A 20,089-nucleotide genomic window follows, 5' to 3' on the forward strand; every position below is an offset into this window, starting at 1 on the left:
CTGCCACTGAAATCACATCTCCAGAATCACAATACACAGAATCAGCACTGTCTAGTTCTCCTGCGTCATCTATCACTGATATCACATCTCCAGAATCACAGTACACAGGAACAGCACTGTCTCGTTCTCCTGTGTCATCTGCGACTGATATCACATCTCCAGAATCACAGTACACAGGATCACCTCTATATAGTTCTCCTGTACCAACTGTGACTGATCTCACATCACCGGTGTCCCAGCAGACAGAGAAAATGACTGCAAGTGTTCCTGTACCAACTGTGACGGGTGCTTCTGACGCGACTGTGCTAACATCACCTATGAGCCCCATGTCCACATCTGCAGTGTCCCAGCAAACAACATCTGAGACATCGTCTGTTTCTGTGTCACCAAGTGATTCGACTTCTACCGAGCTATATTCATCTCAAACAGCCGTGACATCTGACATATCTGATCAAACATCTCCAGAATCACAGTACACAGGATCTGTACTGTATAGTTCTCCTCTGTCATCTGTGACTGATATCACATCACCAGAATCACAGTACACAGGATCACCACTGTCTAGTTCGGCTGTATCATCTGTGACTGATACAACATCTCCAGAATCACAGTACACAGGATCACCTCTGTCTAGTTCTCCTGTACCAGATGTGGCAACTGCTTCGACTGTACTAACATCATCACCTCTGAGTCTCTTCTCCACATCTCCTGTGTCACAACAAACAACCTCTGAGGCATCATCTGTTTCTGTGTCCCCAAGTGACTCTGCTTCTACTGAGCTATATTCAGATCAAACATCTGACTCATCTGAACAAACATCAGAACCAACTTCACCAGAATCATGGCAAACAACACTGTCATCATCATCATCTACACCAAGTGGCCCATCATCACCTGGGCGTTCTTCTGTATCATCCGTATCTTCGTCTGTGGCTTCTGCATTTGCTCTTTCTCTTGAAACAAATCAACCTCTTGTGGCATCTGATTCTCCAGAATCACAGTACACAGGATCACCTCTGTCTAGTTCTCCTGCGTCATCTGCCACTGATATCACATCTCCAGAATCACAATACACAGAATCAGCACTGGCTAGTTCTCCTGCGTCATCTATCATTGATATCACATCTCCAGAATCACAGTACACAGGAACAGCACTGTCTCGTTCTCCTGTGTCATCTGCGACTGATATCACATCTCCAGAATCACAGTACACAGGATCACCTCTATATAGTTCTCCTGTACCAACTGTGACTGATCTCACATCACCGGTGTCCCAGCAGACAGAGAAAATGACTGCAAGTGTTCCTGTACCAACTGTGACGGGTGCTTCTGACGCGACTGTGCTAACATCACCTATGAGCCCCATGTCCACATCTGCAGTGTCCCAGCAAACAACATCTGAGACATCGTCTGTTTCTGTGTCACCAAGTGATTCGACTTCTACCGAGCTATATTCTCAAACAGCCGTGACATCTGACATATCTGATCAAACATCTCCAGAATCACAGTACACAGGATCTGTACTGTATAGTTCTCCTCTGTCATCTGTGACTGATATCACATCACCAGAATCACAGTACACAGGATCACCACTGTCTAGTTCGGCTGTATCATCTGTGACTGATACAACATCTCCAGAATCACAGTACACAGGATCACCTCTGTCTAGTTCTCCTGTGTCATCTGTGACTGATATCACATATCCAGAATCAATACAAACAGATCTAACATCTCAAGAAATAACATCTTCTTTCGCATCATCAAGAGGTCCATTGGTAACAAGTACCCGATCGGCTTTTTCACTATCATCAATCGCAGTGAGTTCTATATCATCTATATCGGCTTCATCACCAGAATCCATGGCTTCTACATCTGCTGCTTCACACGTAACATCCAGTTTTACATCTAAGCAGTCAAGCCACCTCACGCGCTCAGAGGAAGCGACTCCCTCTGATTCTCTTGCATCAACATCTCCGAAATTTCAAGAAACAACATCATCGTTGGCATCATCAGCATCGCCTGGTGCGGCTTCCTCAACGCCGTCGCAGGCCGTCACGTCTCCAGCTTCACAGCCGACCGTGACTTTCTGGTCCATCGCCGCGGTAACAACCGTCGCCCTGACCACAGCCACCGAATCTCGGGCCCCCGAGGCCCCGGCGACGCTGAACGAGACGATGGTCGCCATGGCGGCCCCCGATCCTCGCTTATCCGAGTCTCCCGACGAGCAGACATTCAGCCTCAGGTTCAAAGTTCTCAACAAGGAGTTTGTCCCGGAGCTTCGCGATCGGAGCTCGGACGAGTTCCAACAACTGTCGACTGATTTGAATAAGGAGGTAAGACTGCAGCCTCATCACGTACTGTCATTAGGGATTTACTCAGTCTAATCAAGTTTATATGAATGGAGAGCCATCAATTCAAGGCTCTTGATTCTTGAGACAGTGACAAAATGCAATAATGTAGTTGGCAGGGGCATGGAAGAATTGAGGAATGAGTAATAGCGATGTAGGTAGGTATGTATTTTGAACTTCTTTCGCACCGAACGTAACCAAACCGTGCTAATCGGAGGTGTGGGGGAAGGACAACAAACTAAACACACAAAGCAGCTCTAAATACATGGATTTTCAATATAGGTTTAAAAGTGCATAGCTCCAGTGGATGTCTAATGTGGGAAGGAAAGCATTCCAGACAGCCGCAGAGATAAAGGGTACTTAGGGATCACAAAAGGGTAGGGGAGGGACGGGATGGAGTGGAGGGCCGAGGGGAGGGAAGAGCATGGGCAGTCTAGAAGAGGTGAGGCTTCAAGAGAGGAACAGAAGGAGGTTTAGGAGGCAGACTGCTTAATGTACAAGGGAAGTGTATTTCAGAGGAGGGGTGTGAATATTACGCAGGAGTGAGCTTTGAGCTTTGCCCACTCACCCTTGGCATTTGGGTAAAAATAAAAACCTGAAAAACGGAGATATCAAAGAATGTATGCTATATCTTAGCAGCAACGCCACTCACATTGTCTGACGCAAACTTTTATTCGACATGTTTTACGTGAAAATCTCCTGCATAAACGTTGTGCACCAATATTTTCAAAGCGCAGCAAACTTTACAGGTCTATCGTTTAACGTACATTGATTGCAGCCCAGTGCCTTAAGCGGCCATGTTGTGCACTGGAATTCGACCCGCGTGGTGTTTACTTCTCTCTCTGTGACTTTACAGGTGAAATCCATTTTCAAGAGTGGGCCCCTTTCGAAGCATTTTCGACGGAGCAAAATACATTCGTTCAGGTGACAACAGTAGCAGTAAAATCTGTTTGTTGCTGTTATTATTATTACTGTGAACCATAGTGCAATGCGGTTAGCACATTTGGCTACGTACGGTACAATAGAAGTTCAACAATCACACATACCATGTTGCTAAAGCGGCCCCTCGTGATTCATGGAGGGCTCTTGCCTATAACCACCGGGAATACGGGACGGAATTCGTTCAATGGATCATGCCCTACTGATGGGCATCTGACGGCAGCTTTTTAGCAAATGCTGCTCGGAAAACTTTGGGAGTTCAGAAAGCCATTTTGGTTGTTGATCAACACGAGTGTATTATTTATTTTTCACGCTTTCCAACTAATGGATGAAAGTAGGGGGGGGGGCAACAATTATCTCGTAAAGATGATCCACAAAAACTTGGTAGGACTCTTTTGAGAAAGAGTTGAGACTCTGTCTCGGCCTCGCTGTGCGCTGCGTTGCACCACTATCCGAGTAGATAACCTCGCATCCAATAAACTTTCAGAGCAAGGGTGAACATCTGACTCCAAAGTATTTAATGAATTGAACGAGGTAAAACTAATGGAAAAACACAGCACAAATACAGCATCTGTTAATACTTTGTAATATCAATACAATGAATATTACAGCGTCATAACATTGTCTTAGATAACATGAAACTCAACGATAGATCCTGGATGGACCAGGCACCCACATTAGTACTGAACAGCTATACAAGAGAGGAAGCTACTGTATTAAGTAAGGGCACATCGTGTAATCACCATACTGCAGCCTAAATGTACAGCACTACACATAATACTGAACTGTGGATGAGATATTTCGTCATCCTTGCTCTCAAGATCGCAATAAGGTTACATGGGTACGAGTCTGACTCGAATAATTCAATTACAAGTAACATTTACAATAAGGCAAGTTTCAGGCTTCGTTGTTAACTAGGCCTCAGATTAATCGTAACAATTTAACCGCATTATAAAGGCATTTACAGCATTATAACTGTCATTTTAACATTATAACAGCATTCCCAATATTATAAGAACATAAACGGACTTACAGACAATGCTTCTTAAAGTCCCACAATGAACAGTTACAGCTGTCTTCACGGAAACGCTATTTGTGCCACCATTCTGAACTCTGTGTAATGGCTGGCCCATGCCTCGTGGCTGAGAAACTGTCAAATTGTAACTTCCTGGTCATGTGACCAAACTCAACCTCAAAACAGAAAATTCCTGTTTACACACACCCCCACTCCTGCCGTGGAGCAAAACACCTGCCGTGAGGCAGAATAGACTGAGTGCAGCTTTCCTGTGTAAACTCACGGAGTAAGAACAATAAAACATTCAGTTGATGGCAACTTATCTAATGTCGCATGTTTTCAGTGCGTGACTCACATGTGAATATATATTTTTGTATTTCTTAGCAAAGGTTCGGTGAACTGCGGTGGAACTCTGAAGTTTAATAAGCCAAAAGACATGGAGATACTGGCAGAAGATGTTCACGAGCTGTTCGTTGGCGGAACGACTGGAGGCAATGCCTTAGGACCATTTGCCCTTGCGTGTGGCAGCAGTTCGGTAGATGGTAAGTACCGTGCAACGTGTTGTTACCGGCGCTTCGCACAAAGCGGTTCTTGTTTTATAGACCCCACAGGGATGATGGGTCGAGTGGCTCTGCCGCAGCCTCCTCGCGAATCCCCTTGTCTCAAGTTTCTCTCCGCTCATTCCTCCTCCCTCTGTTCGTCCCCTCACCTCAAGGATTTATGTCTCACTCAGTGGATGTGTCCGCAGGTCACTGCGTAGAGTGGAGTGGGCCCCGTCACACGTGGGTGTGCACTTCTGCAGAAATACTTTACGGATCGCCGACGCCGGAAAAAAACCCAACGGAAATTAAGCCTGGAGTGTTACTGAAAATAATTCATTAGAGCACTTGTACAGAAATACGCTAGTCAAGTTTGTAGCAATCACTTACACATATTCATGAGAGATCTGGATTGGATACAGTTATAGTCTAACAAGTCATTGGCAATTGTTCTCGAATATTGGGCCTTTGTATATTTCACTCCTTTTCATCGAGTAAACGTGCCTGCGGAGACGGAGCGAAGCGGCTCGTTGTGCAGACGCTAGATGGTGTTGCTGCATCTCAGAACCGTGGGTGATGCTGATTGGCGTTGATTTGACTGCTTAAGGGGAGGGAGCTGGTAGCCTACGTTTAATTTAGAGCTTAAACAAGATGACATCCCAGCAGTGCTTTGATGTTGTCTGCCGGTCGAGTCGCCCTCGCAAAGAGCTTCTTAGCTCAATTTGCATTACACACCCCCCTCACCCACTCACTCGGTCACTCACCTGGTCAGTCACCCACCCAGTCACCCACCCACTGACGCACACACTCAACCACTAATTCACTCATTCACCCACTCGCCCACTCACCTTACCCATTCACTCAGGCACTAACACGCTCACTCACCCACTACCACACCCAATCACCCACTCACTCACCCATTCAATCACCAGCTCACTCACCTACTCAACCCACTCACCCACCTGCTCACTAATTGTCTGCCTGCCGAGTAACCCTTGAAAAAGAGCCTCTTAGCCCAATGGGGCTTTACTTGGATTCTGCGTTGAAATACAGTACGAGTCAGAGACTGAATGCCCCCTTCTTTGTCGCACCCCGAGTTATTGTCATCGTCATCAGCTGCTGGATGAATAGCACCCCCAACTCGTCAGACTCCGTTTCCGTGGAGGTCACGCTCCCTAGCATGCTCCCTTCTAATTCGACTGCTGCTTTCGAAATGAGTTTCAAATCTCGTGGCATGTGCTAAATATTTCCTTGCTTGTTATTGAACTTAATGTTTTTATCTTTTCAGACGTACATCAGGATGCCAAAGATTGTACGTTCACAACTCTTTACACGACCGTGGCCACGCTCCCAGGAAAGACATCTAAATCTGACCAAACCGATGCATCAACGCTAGCAGGAACATCAATTGCACCTGTGACGGCTGTGACGGCTGCCTCGACGATGATCCCACCGACTGTTTCCTCAGGGCAAGCGTCGTCTGTCAGCGCGCCATCTACATCGCCACTTTCACTTTGGACGAGTCCCTTCTCCACATCTCTTGTGTCACCAAGTGACTCTGCTTCTACTGACCTATATTCAGATCAAACATCTGACTCATCTGAACAAACATCAGAACCAACTTCACCAGAATCATGGCAAACAACACTGTCATCATCATCATCATCTACAGCAAGTGGTCCATCATCACCTGGGGGTTCTTCTGTATCATCCGTAACTTCTTCTGTGGCTTCTACATCTGCTCTGTCTCTTGGAACAAGTCAACCTTTTGTGTCATCTGTTTCTCCACAATCACAGTACACAGGATCACCACTGTCTAGTTCTCCTGTGTCATCAGTGACTGATATCACATCTCCAGAATCACAGTACACAGGATCACCACTGTCTAGTTCACCTGTACCAACCGTGACTGATCTCACATCACCGGTGTCCCAGCAGACAGAGACAATGACTGCAAGTGTTCCTGTACCAACTGTGACGGCTGCTTCTGACGCGACTGTGCTAACATCACCTATGAGCCCCATGTCCACATCTGCAGTGTCCCAGCAAACAATATCTGAGACATCGTCTGTTTCTGTGTCACCAAGCGATTATTCTTCTACCGAGCTATATTCATCGCAAACAGCCATGACATCTGACATATCTGATCAAACATCTCCAGAATCACAGTACACAGGATCACCTCTGTCTAGTTCTTCTGCATCATCTGCGACTGATATCACATCTCCAGAATCACAGTACACAGGATCACCACTGTCTAGCTATCCTGTGTCATCTGTCACTGATATCACATCTCCAGAATCACAGTACACAGGATCACCACCGTCTGATTCTCCTGTACCAGATGTGGCAGCTGCTTCGACTGTACTAACATCATCACCTCTGAGTCTCTTCTCCACATCTCCTGTGTCACAACAAACAACCTCTGAGGCATCATCTATTTCTGTGTCCCCAAGTGACTCTGCATCTACTGAGCTATATTCAGATCAGACATCTGACTCATCTGAACAAACATCAGAACCAACTTCACCAGAATCATGGCAAACAACACTGTCATCATCATCATCATCTACACCAAGTGGCCCATCATCACCTGGGGGTTCTTCTGTATCATCCCTATCTTCTTCTGTGGCTTCTGCATCTGCTCTTTCTCTTGAAACAAGTCAACCTCTTGTGTCATCTGATTCTCCAGAATCACAATACACAGAATCAGCACTGTCTAGTTCTCCTGTGTCATCTGTGACTGATTTTACATCTCCCCAATCACAATACACAGGATCAACACTCTCTAGTTCTCCTGCGTCATCTGCGACTGATATCACATCTCCAGAATCACAGTACACAGGATCACCTCTGTCTAGTTCTCCTGTGTCATCAGTGACTGATATCACATCTCCAGAATCACAGTACACAGGATCACCACTGTCTAGTTCACCTGTACCGACCGTGACTGATCTCACATCACCGGTGTCCCAGCAGACAGACACAATGACTGCAAGTGTTCCTGTACCAACTGTGACGGCTGCTTCTGACGCGACTGTGCTAACATCACATATGAGCCCCATGTCCCCATCTGCAGTGTCACAACAAACAACATCTGAGACATCGTCTGTTTCTGTGTCACCAAGCGATTCTGCTTCTACCGAGCTATATTCATCTCAAACAGCCGTGACATATGACATATCTGATCAAACATCTCCAGAATCACAGTACACGGGATCACCACTGTCTAGTTCTCCTGCATCATCTGCGACTGATATCACATCGCCAGAATCACAGTACACAGGATCACCACTGTCTAGTTCTTCTATGTCATCTGCGACTGACATCACATCGCCAGAATCACAGTACACAGGACCACCACTGTCTAGTTCTTCTGTGTCATCTGTGACTGATATCACATCGCCAGAATCACAGTACACAGCATCACCACTCTCTAGTTCTCCTGCATTATCTGTGACTGATATCACATCTCCAGAATCACAATACACAGGATCACCTCTGTATAGTTCTGCTGTATCATCCATCAATGACATCACATCTCCAGAATCACAGTACACAGGATCACCTCTGTCTAGTTCTTCTGCGACATCTGTGACTGATATCACATCTCCAGACTCACAGTACACAGGATCCCCGCTGTCTGATTCTCCTGTACCAGATGTGGCAGCTGCTTCGACTGTACTAACATCATCACCTCTGAGTCTCCTCTCCACATCTCCTGTGTCACAACAAACAACCTCTGAGGCATCATCTGTTTCTGTGTCCCCAAGTGACTCTGCTTCTACTGAGCCATATTCAGATCAAACATCTGACTCATCTGAACAAACATCAGAACCAACTTCTCCAGAATCATGGCAAACAACACTGTCATCATCATCATCATCTACACCAAGTGGCCCATCATCACCTGGGGGTTCATCTGTATCATCCGTATCTTCTTCTGTGGCTTCTGCATCTGCTCTTTCTCTTGAAACAAGTCAACCTCTTGTGTCATCTGATTCTCCAGAATCACAGTACACAGGATCACCTCTGTCTAGTTCTCCTGCGTCATCTATCATTGATATCACATCTCCAGAATCACAATACACAGAATCAGCACTGTTTAGTTCTCCTGCGTCATCTATCAGTGATATCTCATCTCCAGAATCACAATACACAGGATCACCTCTGTCTAGTTCTCCTGCATCATCTATCACTGATATCACATCTCCAGAATCACAATACACAGAATCAGCACTGTCTCGCTCTCCTATGTCATCTGCGACTGATATGACATCTCCAGAATCACAGTACACAGAATCACCAGTGTCTAGTTCTCCTGTGTCATCTGCGACTGATATCACATCACCAGAATCACAGTACACAGGATCACCTCTGTCTAGTTCTTCTGCATCATCTACGACTGATATCACATCTCCAGAATCACAGTACACAGCATCACCACTCTCCAGTTCTCCTGCGTTATCTGTGACTGATATCACATCTCCAGAATCACAGTACACGGGATCACCAGTGTCTAGTTCTCCTGCATCATCTGCGACTGATATCACATCGCCAGAATCACAGTACACAGGATCACCACTGTCTAGTTCTTCTGTGTCATCTGCGACTGATATCACATCTCCAGAATCACAATACACAGGATCACCTCTGTCTAGTTCTGCTGTATCATCCATCAATGATATCACATCTCCAGAATCACAGTACACAGACTCACCAGTGTCTAGTTCTTCTGTGTCATCTGTGACTGATATCACATCTCCAGAATCACAATACACAGGATCACCTCTGTCTAGTTCTGCTGTATCATCCATCAATGATATCACATCTCCAGAATCACAGTACACAGACTCACCAGTGTCTAGTTCTTCTGTGTCATCTGTGACTGATATCACATCTCCAGACTCACAGCACACAGGATCACCGCTGTCTGATTCTCCTGTACCAGATGTGGCAACTGCTTCGACTGTACTAACATCATCACCTCTGAGTCTCTTCTCCACATCTCCTGTGTCACAACAAACAACCTCTGAGGCATCATCTGTTTCTGTGTCCCCAAGTGACTCTGCTTCTACTGAGCTATATTCAGATCAAACATCTGACTCATCTGAACAAACATCAGAACCAACTTCACCAGAATCATGGCAAACAACACTGTCATCATCATCATCTACACCAAGTGGCCCATCATCACCTGGGCGTTCTTCTGTATCATCCGTATCTTCGTCTGTGGCTTCTGCATTTGCTCTTTCTCTTGAAACAAATCAACCTCTTGTGGCATCTGATTCTCCAGAATCACAGTACACAGGATCACCTCTGTCTAGTTCTCCTGCGTCATCTGCCACTGATATCACATCTCCAGAATCACAATACACAGAATCAGCACTGGCTAGTTCTCCTGCGTCATCTATCATTGATATCACATCTCCAGAATCACAGTACACAGGAACAGCACTGTCTCGTTCTCCTGTGTCATCTGCGACTGATATCACATCTCCAGAATCACAGTACACAGGATCACCTCTATATAGTTCTCCTGTACCAACTGTGACTGATCTCACATCACCGGTGTCCCAGCAGACAGAGAAAATGACTGCAAGTGTTCCTGTACCAACTGTGACGGGTGCTTCTGACGCGACTGTGCTAACATCACCTATGAGCCCCATGTCCACATCTGCAGTGTCCCAGCAAACAACATCTGAGACATCGTCTGTTTCTGTGTCACCAAGTGATTCGACTTCTACCGAGCTATATTCTCAAACAGCCGTGACATCTGACATATCTGATCAAACATCTCCAGAATCACAGTACACAGGATCTGTACTGTATAGTTCTCCTCTGTCATCTGTGACTGATATCACATCACCAGAATCACAGTACACAGGATCACCACTGTCTAGTTCGGCTGTATCATCTGTGACTGATACAACATCTCCAGAATCACAGTACACAGGATCACCTCTGTCTAGTTCTCCTGTGTCATCTGTGACTGATATCACATATCCAGAATCAATACAAACAGATCTAACATCTCAAGAAATAACATCTTCTTTCGCATCATCAAGAGGTCCATTGGTAACAAGTACCCGATCGGCTTTTTCACTATCATCAATCGCAGTGAGTTCTATATCATCTATATCGGCTTCATCACCAGAATCCATGGCTTCTACATCTGCTGCTTCACACGTAACATCCAGTTTTACATCTAAGCAGTCAAGCCACCTCACGCGCTCAGAGGAAGCGACTCCCTCTGATTCTCTTGCATCAACATCTCCGAAATTTCAAGAAACAACATCATCGTTGGCATCATCAGCATCGCCTGGTGCGGCTTCCTCAACGCCGTCGCAGGCCGTCACGTCTCCAGCTTCACAGCCGACCGTGACTTTCTGGTCCATCGCCGCGGTAACAACCGTCGCCCTGACCACAGCCACCGAATCTCGGGCCCCCGAGGCCCCGGCGACGCTGAACGAGACGATGGTCGCCATGGCGGCCCCCGATCCTCGCTTATCCGAGTCTCCCGACGAGCAGACATTCAGCCTCAGGTTCAAAGTTCTCAACAAGGAGTTTGTCCCGGAGCTTCGCGATCGGAGCTCGGACGAGTTCCAACAACTGTCGACTGATTTGAATAAGGAGGTAAGACTGCAGCCTCATCACGTACTGTCATTAGGGATTTACTCAGTCTAATCAAGTTTATATGAATGGAGAGCCATCAATTCAAGGCTCTTGATTCTTGAGACAGTGACAAAATGCAATAATGTAGTTGGCAGGGGCATGGAAGAATTGAGGAATGAGTAATAGCGATGTAGGTAGGTATGTATTTTGAACTTCTTTCGCACCGAACGTAACCAAACCGTGCTAATCGGAGGTGTGGGGGAAGGACAACAAACTAAACACACAAAGCAGCTCTAAATACATGGATTTTCAATATAGGTTTAAAAGTGCATAGCTCCAGTGGATGTCTAATGTGGGAAGGAAAGCATTCCAGACAGCCGCAGAGATAAAGGGTACTTAGGGATCACAAAAGGGTAGGGGAGGGACGGGATGGAGTGGAGGGCCGAGGGGAGGGAAGAGCATGGGCAGTCTAGAAGAGGTGAGGCTTCAAGAGAGGAACAGAAGGAGGTTTAGGAGGCAGACTGCTTAATGTACAAGGGAAGTGTATTTCAGAGGAGGGGTGTGAATATTACGCAGGAGTGAGCTTTGAGCTTTGCCCACTCACCCTTGGCATTTGGGTAAAAATAAAAACCTGAAAAACGGAGATATCAAAGAATGTATGCTATATCTTAGCAGCAACGCCACTCACATTGTCTGACGCAAACTTTTATTCGACATGTTTTACGTGAAAATCTCCTGCATAAACGTTGTGCACCAATATTTTCAAAGCGCAGCAAACTTTACAGGTCTATCGTTTAACGTACATTGATTGCAGCCCAGTGCCTTAAGCGGCCATGTTGTGCACTGGAATTCGACCCGCGTGGTGTTTACTTCTCTCTCTGTGACTTTACAGGTGAAATCCATTTTCAAGAGTGGGCCCCTTTCGAAGCATTTTCGACGGAGCAAAATACATTCGTTCAGGTGACAACAGTAGCAGTAAAATCTGTTTGTTGCTGTTATTATTATTACTGTGAACCATAGTGCAATGCGGTTAGCACATTTGGCTACGTACGGTACAATAGAAGTTCAACAATCACACATACCATGTTGCTAAAGCGGCCCCTCGTGATTCATGGAGGGCTCTTGCCTATAACCACCGGGAATACGGGACGGAATTCGTTCAATGGATCATGCCCTACTGATGGGCATCTGACGGCAGCTTTTTAGCAAATGCTGCTCGGAAAACTTTGGGAGTTCAGAAAGCCATTTTGGTTGTTGATCAACACGAGTGTATTATTTATTTTTCACGCTTTCCAACTAATGGATGAAAGTAGGGGGGGGGGCAACAATTATCTCGTAAAGATGATCCACAAAAACTTGGTAGGACTCTTTTGAGAAAGAGTTGAGACTCTGTCTCGGCCTCGCTGTGCGCTGCGTTGCACCACTATCCGAGTAGATAACCTCGCATCCAATAAACTTTCAGAGCAAGGGTGAACATCTGACTCCAAAGTATTTAATGAATTGAACGAGGTAAAACTAATGGAAAAACACAGCACAAATACAGCATCTGTTCATACTTTGTAATATCAATACAATGAATATTACAGCGTCATAACATTGTCTTAGATAACATGAAACTCAACGATAGATCCTGGATGGACCAGGCACCCACATTAGTACTGAACAGCTATACAAGAGAGGAAGCTACTGTATTAAGTAAGGGCACATCGTGTAATCACCATACTGCAGCCTAAATGTACAGCACTACACATAATACTGAACTGTGGATGAGATATTTCGTCATCCTTGCTCTCAAGATCGCAATAAGGTTACATGGGTACGAGTCTGACTCGAATAATTCAATTACAAGTAACATTTACAATAAGGCAAGTTTCAGGCTTCGTTGTTAACTAGGCCTCAGATTAATCGTAACAATTTAACAGCATTATAAAGGCATTTACAGCATTATAATGGTCATTCTAACATTATAACAGCATTCCCAATATTATAAGAACATAAACGGACTTACAGACAATGCTTCTTAAAGTCCCACAATGAACAGTTACAGCTGTCTTCACAGAAACGCTATTTTTGCCACCACTTTTGAACTCTGTGTAATGGCTGGCCCATGCCTCGTGGCTGAGAGACTGTCAAATTGTAACTTCCTGGTCATGTGATCAAACTCAACCTCAAAACAGGAAATTCCTGTTTACACACACCCCCACTCCTGCCGTGGAGCAAAACACCTGCCGTGAGGCAGAGTAGACTTAGTGCAGCTTTCCTGTGTAAACTCGCGGAGTAAGAACAATAAAACATTCAGTTGATGGCAATTTCTCTAATGTCGCATGTTTTCAGTGCGTGACTCACATGTGAATATATATTTTTGTATTTCTTAGCAAAGGTTCGGTGAACTGCGGTGGAACTCTGAAGTTTAATAAGCCAAAAGACATGGAGATACTGGCAGAAGATGTTCACGAGCTGTTCGTCGGCGGAACGACTGGAGGCAATGCCTTAGGACCATTTGCCCTTGCATGTGGCAGCAGTTCGGTAGATGGTACGTACCGTGCAACGTGTTGTTACCGGCGCTTCGCACAAAGCGGTTCATGTTTTATAGACCCCACATGGATGATGGGTCGAGTGGCTCTGCCGCAGCCTCCTCGCGAATCCCCTTATCTCAAGTTTCTCTCAGCTCATTCCTCCTCCCTCGTTCCTCCCCTCACCTCAAGGATTCATGTCTCACTCAGTGGATGTGTCCGCAGGTCACTGCGTAGAGTGGAGTGGGCCCCGTCACACGTGGGTGTGCACTACTGCAGAAATACTTTACGGATCGCCGACGCCGGAAAAAAACGCAACGGAAATTAAGCTTGGAGTGTTACTGAAAATAATTCATTAGAGCACATGTACAGAAATACGCTCGTCAAGTTTGTAGCAATCACTTCCACATATTCATGAGAGATCTGGATTGCATACAGTTATAGTCTAACAAGTCATTGGCAATTGTTCCCGAATATTGGGCCTTTGTATATTTCACTCCTTTTCATCGAGTAAACGTGCCCGCAAGAACCCCGTCCGCGGAGACGGAGCGAAGCGGCTCGTTGTGCAGACGCTACATAGTGTTGCTGCGTCTCAGAACCGTGGGTGATGCTGATTGGCGTTGATTTGACTGCTTAAGGGGAGGGAGCTTGTAGCCTACGTTTCATTTAGAGCTTAAACAAGATGACAGCCCAGCAGCGCTTTGATGTTGTCTGCCGGTCGAGTCGCCCTCGCAAAGAGCTTCTTAGCTCAATTTGCATTACTCACCCCCCTCACCCACTCACTCGTCCACTCACCTGGTCAGTCACCCACCCAGTCACCCCCCACTGACGCACACACTCAACCACTAATTCACTCATTCACCCACTCGCCCACTCACCTTACCCATTCACTCAGGCACTAACACGCCCACTCACCCACTACCACACCCAATCACCCACTCACTAACCCATTCAATCACCAGCTCACTCACCTACTCACCCACTCACCCACCTGCTCACTAATTGTCTGCCTGCCGAGTCACCCTTGAAAAAGTGCCTCTTAGCCCAATGGGGCTTTACTTGGAGGAATAAACTTATGAGTCTTCCGATTCTGCGTTGAAATACAGTACGAGTCAGAGACTGAATTCCCCCTCCTTTGTCGCACCCCGAGTTATTGTCATTGTCAATAGCCATGCTCTATGCACTGCTGGATGAATAGCACCCCCAACTCGTCAGACTCCGTTTCCGTGGAGGTCACGCTCCTGAGCGAGCTCCCTCCTAATTCGACTGCTGCTTTCGAAATGAGTTTCAAATCTCGTGGCGTGTGCTAAATATTTCCTTGCTTGTTATTTAACTTAATGTTTGTATCTTTTCAGACGTACATCAGGATGCCAAAGATTGTACGTTCACAACTCTTTACACGACCGTGGCCACGCTCCCAGGAAAGACATCTAAATCTGACCAAACCGATGCATCAACGCTAGCAGGAACATCAAGTGCACCTGTGACGGCTGTGACGGCTGCCTCTACGATGATCCCACCGACTGTGTCCTCAGGGCAAGCGTCGTCTGTCAGCGCAATATCTACATCGCCTCTTTCACTTCGGACGAGTCCCTTCTCCACATCTCTTGTGTCACGACGAACAACCTCTGAGGCAGCATTCGTTTCCGCGTCACCAAGTGACTCTGCTTCTACTGACCTATATTCAGATCAAACATATGACTCATCTGAACAAACATCAGAACCAACTTCACCAGAATCATGGCAAACAACACTGTCATCATCATCATCATCTACAGCAAGTGGTCCATCATCACCTGGGGGTTCTTCTGTATCATCCGTATCGTCTTCTGTGGCTTCTGCATCTGCTCTGTCTCTTGGAACAAGTCAACCTCTTGTGTCATCTGTTTCTCCACGATCACAGTACACAGGATCACCGCTGTCTAGTTCTCCTGTGTCATCAGTGACTGATATCACATCTCCAGAATCACAGTACACAGGATCACCACTGTCTCGTTCACCTGTAATTAACGTGACTGATCTTACATCACCGGTGTCCCAGCAGACAGAGAAAATGACTGCAAGTGTTCCTGTACCAACTGTGACGGCTGCTTCTGACGCGACTGTGCTAACATCACCTATGAGCCCCATGTCCACATCTGCAGTGTCACAGCAAACAACATCTGAGACATCGTCTGTTTCTGTGTCACCAAGCGATTCTACTTCTACCGAGCTATATTCATCTCAAACAGCCGTGACATCTGACATATCTGATCAAACATCACCAGAATTACAGTACACGGGATCATCTCTGTCTAGTTCTCCTGCGTCATCTGTGACTGATATCACATATTCAGAATCACAGTACACAGGATCACCAATGTCTAGTTCTCCTGTGTCATCTATCACTGATATCACATCTCCAGAATCACAGTTCACAGGATCACCTCTGTCTAGTTTTCCTGCGTCATCTGTCACTGATATCACATCTTCAGAATCACAGTACACAGGATCACCTCTGTCTAGTTCTTCTGTGACATCTGTGACTGATATCACATCTCCAGACTCACAGCACACAGGATCACCGCTGTCTGATTCTCCTGTACCAGATGTGGCAGCTGCTTCGACTGTACTAACATCATCACCTCTGAGTCTCTTCTCCACATCTCCTGTGTCACAACAAACAACCTCTGAGACATCATCTGTTTCTGTGTCCCCAAGTGACTCTGCTTCTACTGAGCTATATTCATCTCAAACAGCCGTGACATCTGACATATCTGATCAAACATCTCCAGAATCACAGTACACAGGATCACCAATGTCTAGTTCTCCTGTGTCATCTATCACTGATATCACATCTCCAGAATCACAGTTCACAGGATCACCTCTGTCTAGTTCTTCTGTGACATCTGTGACTGATATCACATCTCCAGAATCACAGTCCACAGAATCACCAGTGTCTAGTTCTCCTGTGTCATCTGTCACTGATATCACATCTCCAGAATCACAGTACACAGGATCACCAATATCTGATTCTCCTGTACCAGATGTGGCAGCTGCTTCGACTGTACTAACATCATCACCTCTGAGTCTCTTCTCCACATCTCCTGTGTCACAACAAACAACCTCTGAGACATCATCTGTTTCTGTGTCCCCAAGTGACTCTGCTTCTACTGAGCTATATTCAGATCAAACATCTGACGCATCTGAACAAACATCAGAACCAACTTCACCAGAATCATGGCAAACAACACTGTCATCATCATCATCTACACCAAGTGGCCCATCATCACCTGGGGGTTCTTCTGCATCATCCGTATCTTCTGTGGCTTCTGCATCTGCTCTTTCTCTTCAAACAAGTCAACCTCTTGTGTCATCTGATTCTCCAGAATCACAGTACACAGGATCACCTCTGTCTAGTTCTCCTGCGTCATCATTCACTGATATGACATCTCCAGAATCACAGTACACAGGATCACCTCTGTCTAGTTCACCTGTACCAACCGTGACTGATCTCACATCACCGGTGTCCCAGAAGACAGAGACAATGACTGCAAGTGTCCCTGTACCAACTGTGACAGCTGCTTCTGACGCGACTGTGCTAACATCGCCTATGAGCCGCATGTCCACATCTGCAGTGTCACAGCAAACAACATCTGAGACATCGTCTGTTTCTGTGTCACCAAGCGATGCTGCTTCTACCGAGATATATTCATCTCAAACAGCCGTGACATCTGACATATCTGATCAAACATCTCCAGAATCACAGTTCACAGGATCAGCACTGTCTAGTTCTTCTCGGTCATCTGCGACTGATAGCACATCCCCAGAATCACAGTACACAGAATCAGCACCGACTACTTCTGCGGTATCATCTATCACTGATATCACATCCCCAGAATCACAGTACACAGGATCACCAGTGTCTAGTTCTCCTGCGTCATCTGTCACTGATATCACATCTTCAGAATCACAGTACACAGGATCACCTCTGTCTAGTTCTTCTGTGTCATCTGTGACTGGCATCACATCTTCAGAATCACAGTACACAGGATCACCAGTTTCTAGTTCTCCTACGTCATCTGTCACTGATATCACATCTCCAGAATCACAGTACACAGAATCACCACTGTCTAGTACTCCTGTGTCATCTGTGACTGACATCACATCTCCAGAATCACAGTACACAGCATCACCAATGTCTAGTTCTCCTGCGTCATCTGTCACTGATATCACATCTTCAGAATCACAGTACACAGGATCACCTCTGTCTAGTTCTTCTGTGACATCTGTGACTGATATCACATCTCCAGAATCACAGTACACAGGATCACCACTGTCTAGTTCACCTGTACCAACCGTGACTGATCTCACATCACCGGTGTCCCAGCAGACAGAGACAATGACTGCAAGTGTTCCTGTACCAACTGTGACGGCTGCTTCTGACGCGACTGTGCTAACATCACCTATGAGCCCCATGTCCACATCTGCAGTGTCACAGCAAACAACATCTGAGACATCGTCTGTTTCTGTGTCACGAAGCGATGCTGCTTCTACCGAGCTATATTCATCTCAAACAGCCGTGACATCTGACATATCTGATCAAACATCTCCAGAATCACAGCATACAGGATCACCACTCTCTAGTTCTCCTGTGTCATCTGTCACTGATATCACATCTCCAGAATCACAGTTCACTGGATCAGCACTGTCTAGTTCTTCTCGGTCATCTGCGACTGATATCACATCTCCAGAATCACAGTACACAGGATCACCTCTGTCTAGTTCTCCTGTGTCATCTATCACTGATATCACATCCCCAGAATCACAGTACACAGAATCAGCACTGACTAGTTCTGCTGTATCATCTATCACTGATATCACATCCCCAGAATCACAGTACACAGTATCACCAGTGTCTAGTTCTCCTGTGTCATCTGTCACTGATATCACATCTTCAGAATCACAGTACACAGGATCACCTCTGTCTAGTTCTTCTGTGTCATCTGTGACTGACATTACATCTTCAGAATTACAGTACACAGGATCACCTCTGTCTAGTTCTCCTGTGTCATCTGTGACTGACATCACATCTCCAGAATCACAGTACACAGAATCACCATTGTCTAGTTCTCCTGTGTCATCTGTGACTGACATCACATCTTCAGAATCACAGTACACAGAATCACCATTGTCTAGTTCTCCTGTGTCATCTGTGACTGACATCACATCTCCAGAATCACAGTACACAGCATCACCAATGTCTAGTTCTCCTGCGTCATCTGTCACTGATATCACATCTTCAGAATCACAGTACACAGGATCACCTCTGTCTAGTTCTTCTGTGACATCTGTGACTGATATCACATCTCTAGACTCACAGCACACAGGATCACCTCTGTCTGATTCTCCTGTACCAGATGTGGCAGCTGCTTCGACTGTACTAACATCATCACCTCTGAGTCTCTTCTCCACATCTCCTGTGTCACAACAAACAACCTCTGAGACATCATCTGTTTCTGTGTCCCCAAGTGACTCTGCTTCTACTGAGCTATATTCAGATAAAACATCTGACTCATCTGAACAAACATCAGAACCAACTTCACCAGAATCATGGCAAACAACACTGTCATCATCATCATCATCTACACCAAGTGGCCCATCATCACCTGGGGGTTCTTCTGTAGCATCCCTATCTTCTTCTGTGGCTTCTGCATCTGCTCTTTCTCTTGAAACAAGTCAACCTCTTGTGGCATCTGATTCTCCAGAATCACAGTACACAGGATCACCTCTGTCTAGTTCTCCTGCGTCATCTATCACTGATATCACTTCTCCAGAATCACAGTACACAGGATCACCTCTGTCTAGTTCTCCTGTGTCATCTGTGACTGATATCACATCTCCAGAATCACAGTACACAGGATCACCAGTGTCTAGTTCTCCTGTGTCATCTGTCACTGATATCACATCTTCAGAATCACAGTACACAGGATCACCTCTGTCTAGTTCTTCTGTGTCATCTGTGACTGACATTACATCTTCAGAATTACAGTCCACAGGATCACCTCTGTCTAGTTCTCCTGTGTCATCTGTGACTGACATCACATCTCCAGAATCACAGTACACAGAATCACCATTGTC

The 20,089-nt window shown here is 45.9% G+C and overlaps 4 protein-coding genes and 1 long non-coding RNA gene across 5 annotated transcripts in view; 4 read left to right on the top strand and 1 right to left on the bottom strand.

The window, feature by feature from the left end:
• Nucleotides 1-20,089, bottom strand: part of LOC144731553 (procathepsin L-like) — a 429,171-nt gene that overhangs the window by 70,823 nt on the left and 338,259 nt on the right. The gene's annotated exons all lie outside the window — the stretch shown is intronic.
• Nucleotides 1,169-2,384, top strand: LOC144731381 (uncharacterized). Its single transcript, XM_078612399.1, has one exon. It carries the CDS (start codon nucleotides 1,290-1,292, stop codon nucleotides 2,382-2,384), a length of 1,095 nt encoding a protein of 364 aa, XP_078468525.1. The 5' UTR covers nucleotides 1,169-1,289.
• Nucleotides 10,313-11,528, top strand: LOC144731382 (uncharacterized). The gene has a single exon (XM_078612400.1). It carries the CDS (start codon nucleotides 10,434-10,436, stop codon nucleotides 11,526-11,528), a length of 1,095 nt encoding a protein of 364 aa, XP_078468526.1. The 5' UTR covers nucleotides 10,313-10,433.
• On the top strand, nucleotides 13,638-16,383 carry LOC144731409 (uncharacterized). Its single transcript, XR_013587952.1, has 3 exons — nucleotides 13,638-13,733; nucleotides 13,832-13,989; nucleotides 15,325-16,383. It is a non-coding gene; the product is annotated as an uncharacterized LOC144731409 (long non-coding RNA).
• LOC144731383 (uncharacterized) lies at nucleotides 16,439-19,453 on the top strand. Its single transcript, XM_078612401.1, has 2 exons — nucleotides 16,439-18,778; nucleotides 19,369-19,453. The coding sequence occupies exons 1-2, from the start codon at nucleotides 16,767-16,769 to the stop codon at nucleotides 19,451-19,453; spliced, it is 2,097 nt and encodes a 698-aa protein (XP_078468527.1). The 5' UTR covers nucleotides 16,439-16,766.

This window comes from Lampetra planeri, chromosome 39 (genome assembly GCF_965212315.1).
Source record: "Lampetra planeri chromosome 39, kcLamPlan1.2.h2, whole genome shotgun sequence".
NCBI lineage: Eukaryota > Metazoa > Chordata > Hyperoartia > Petromyzontiformes > Petromyzontidae > Lampetra > Lampetra planeri.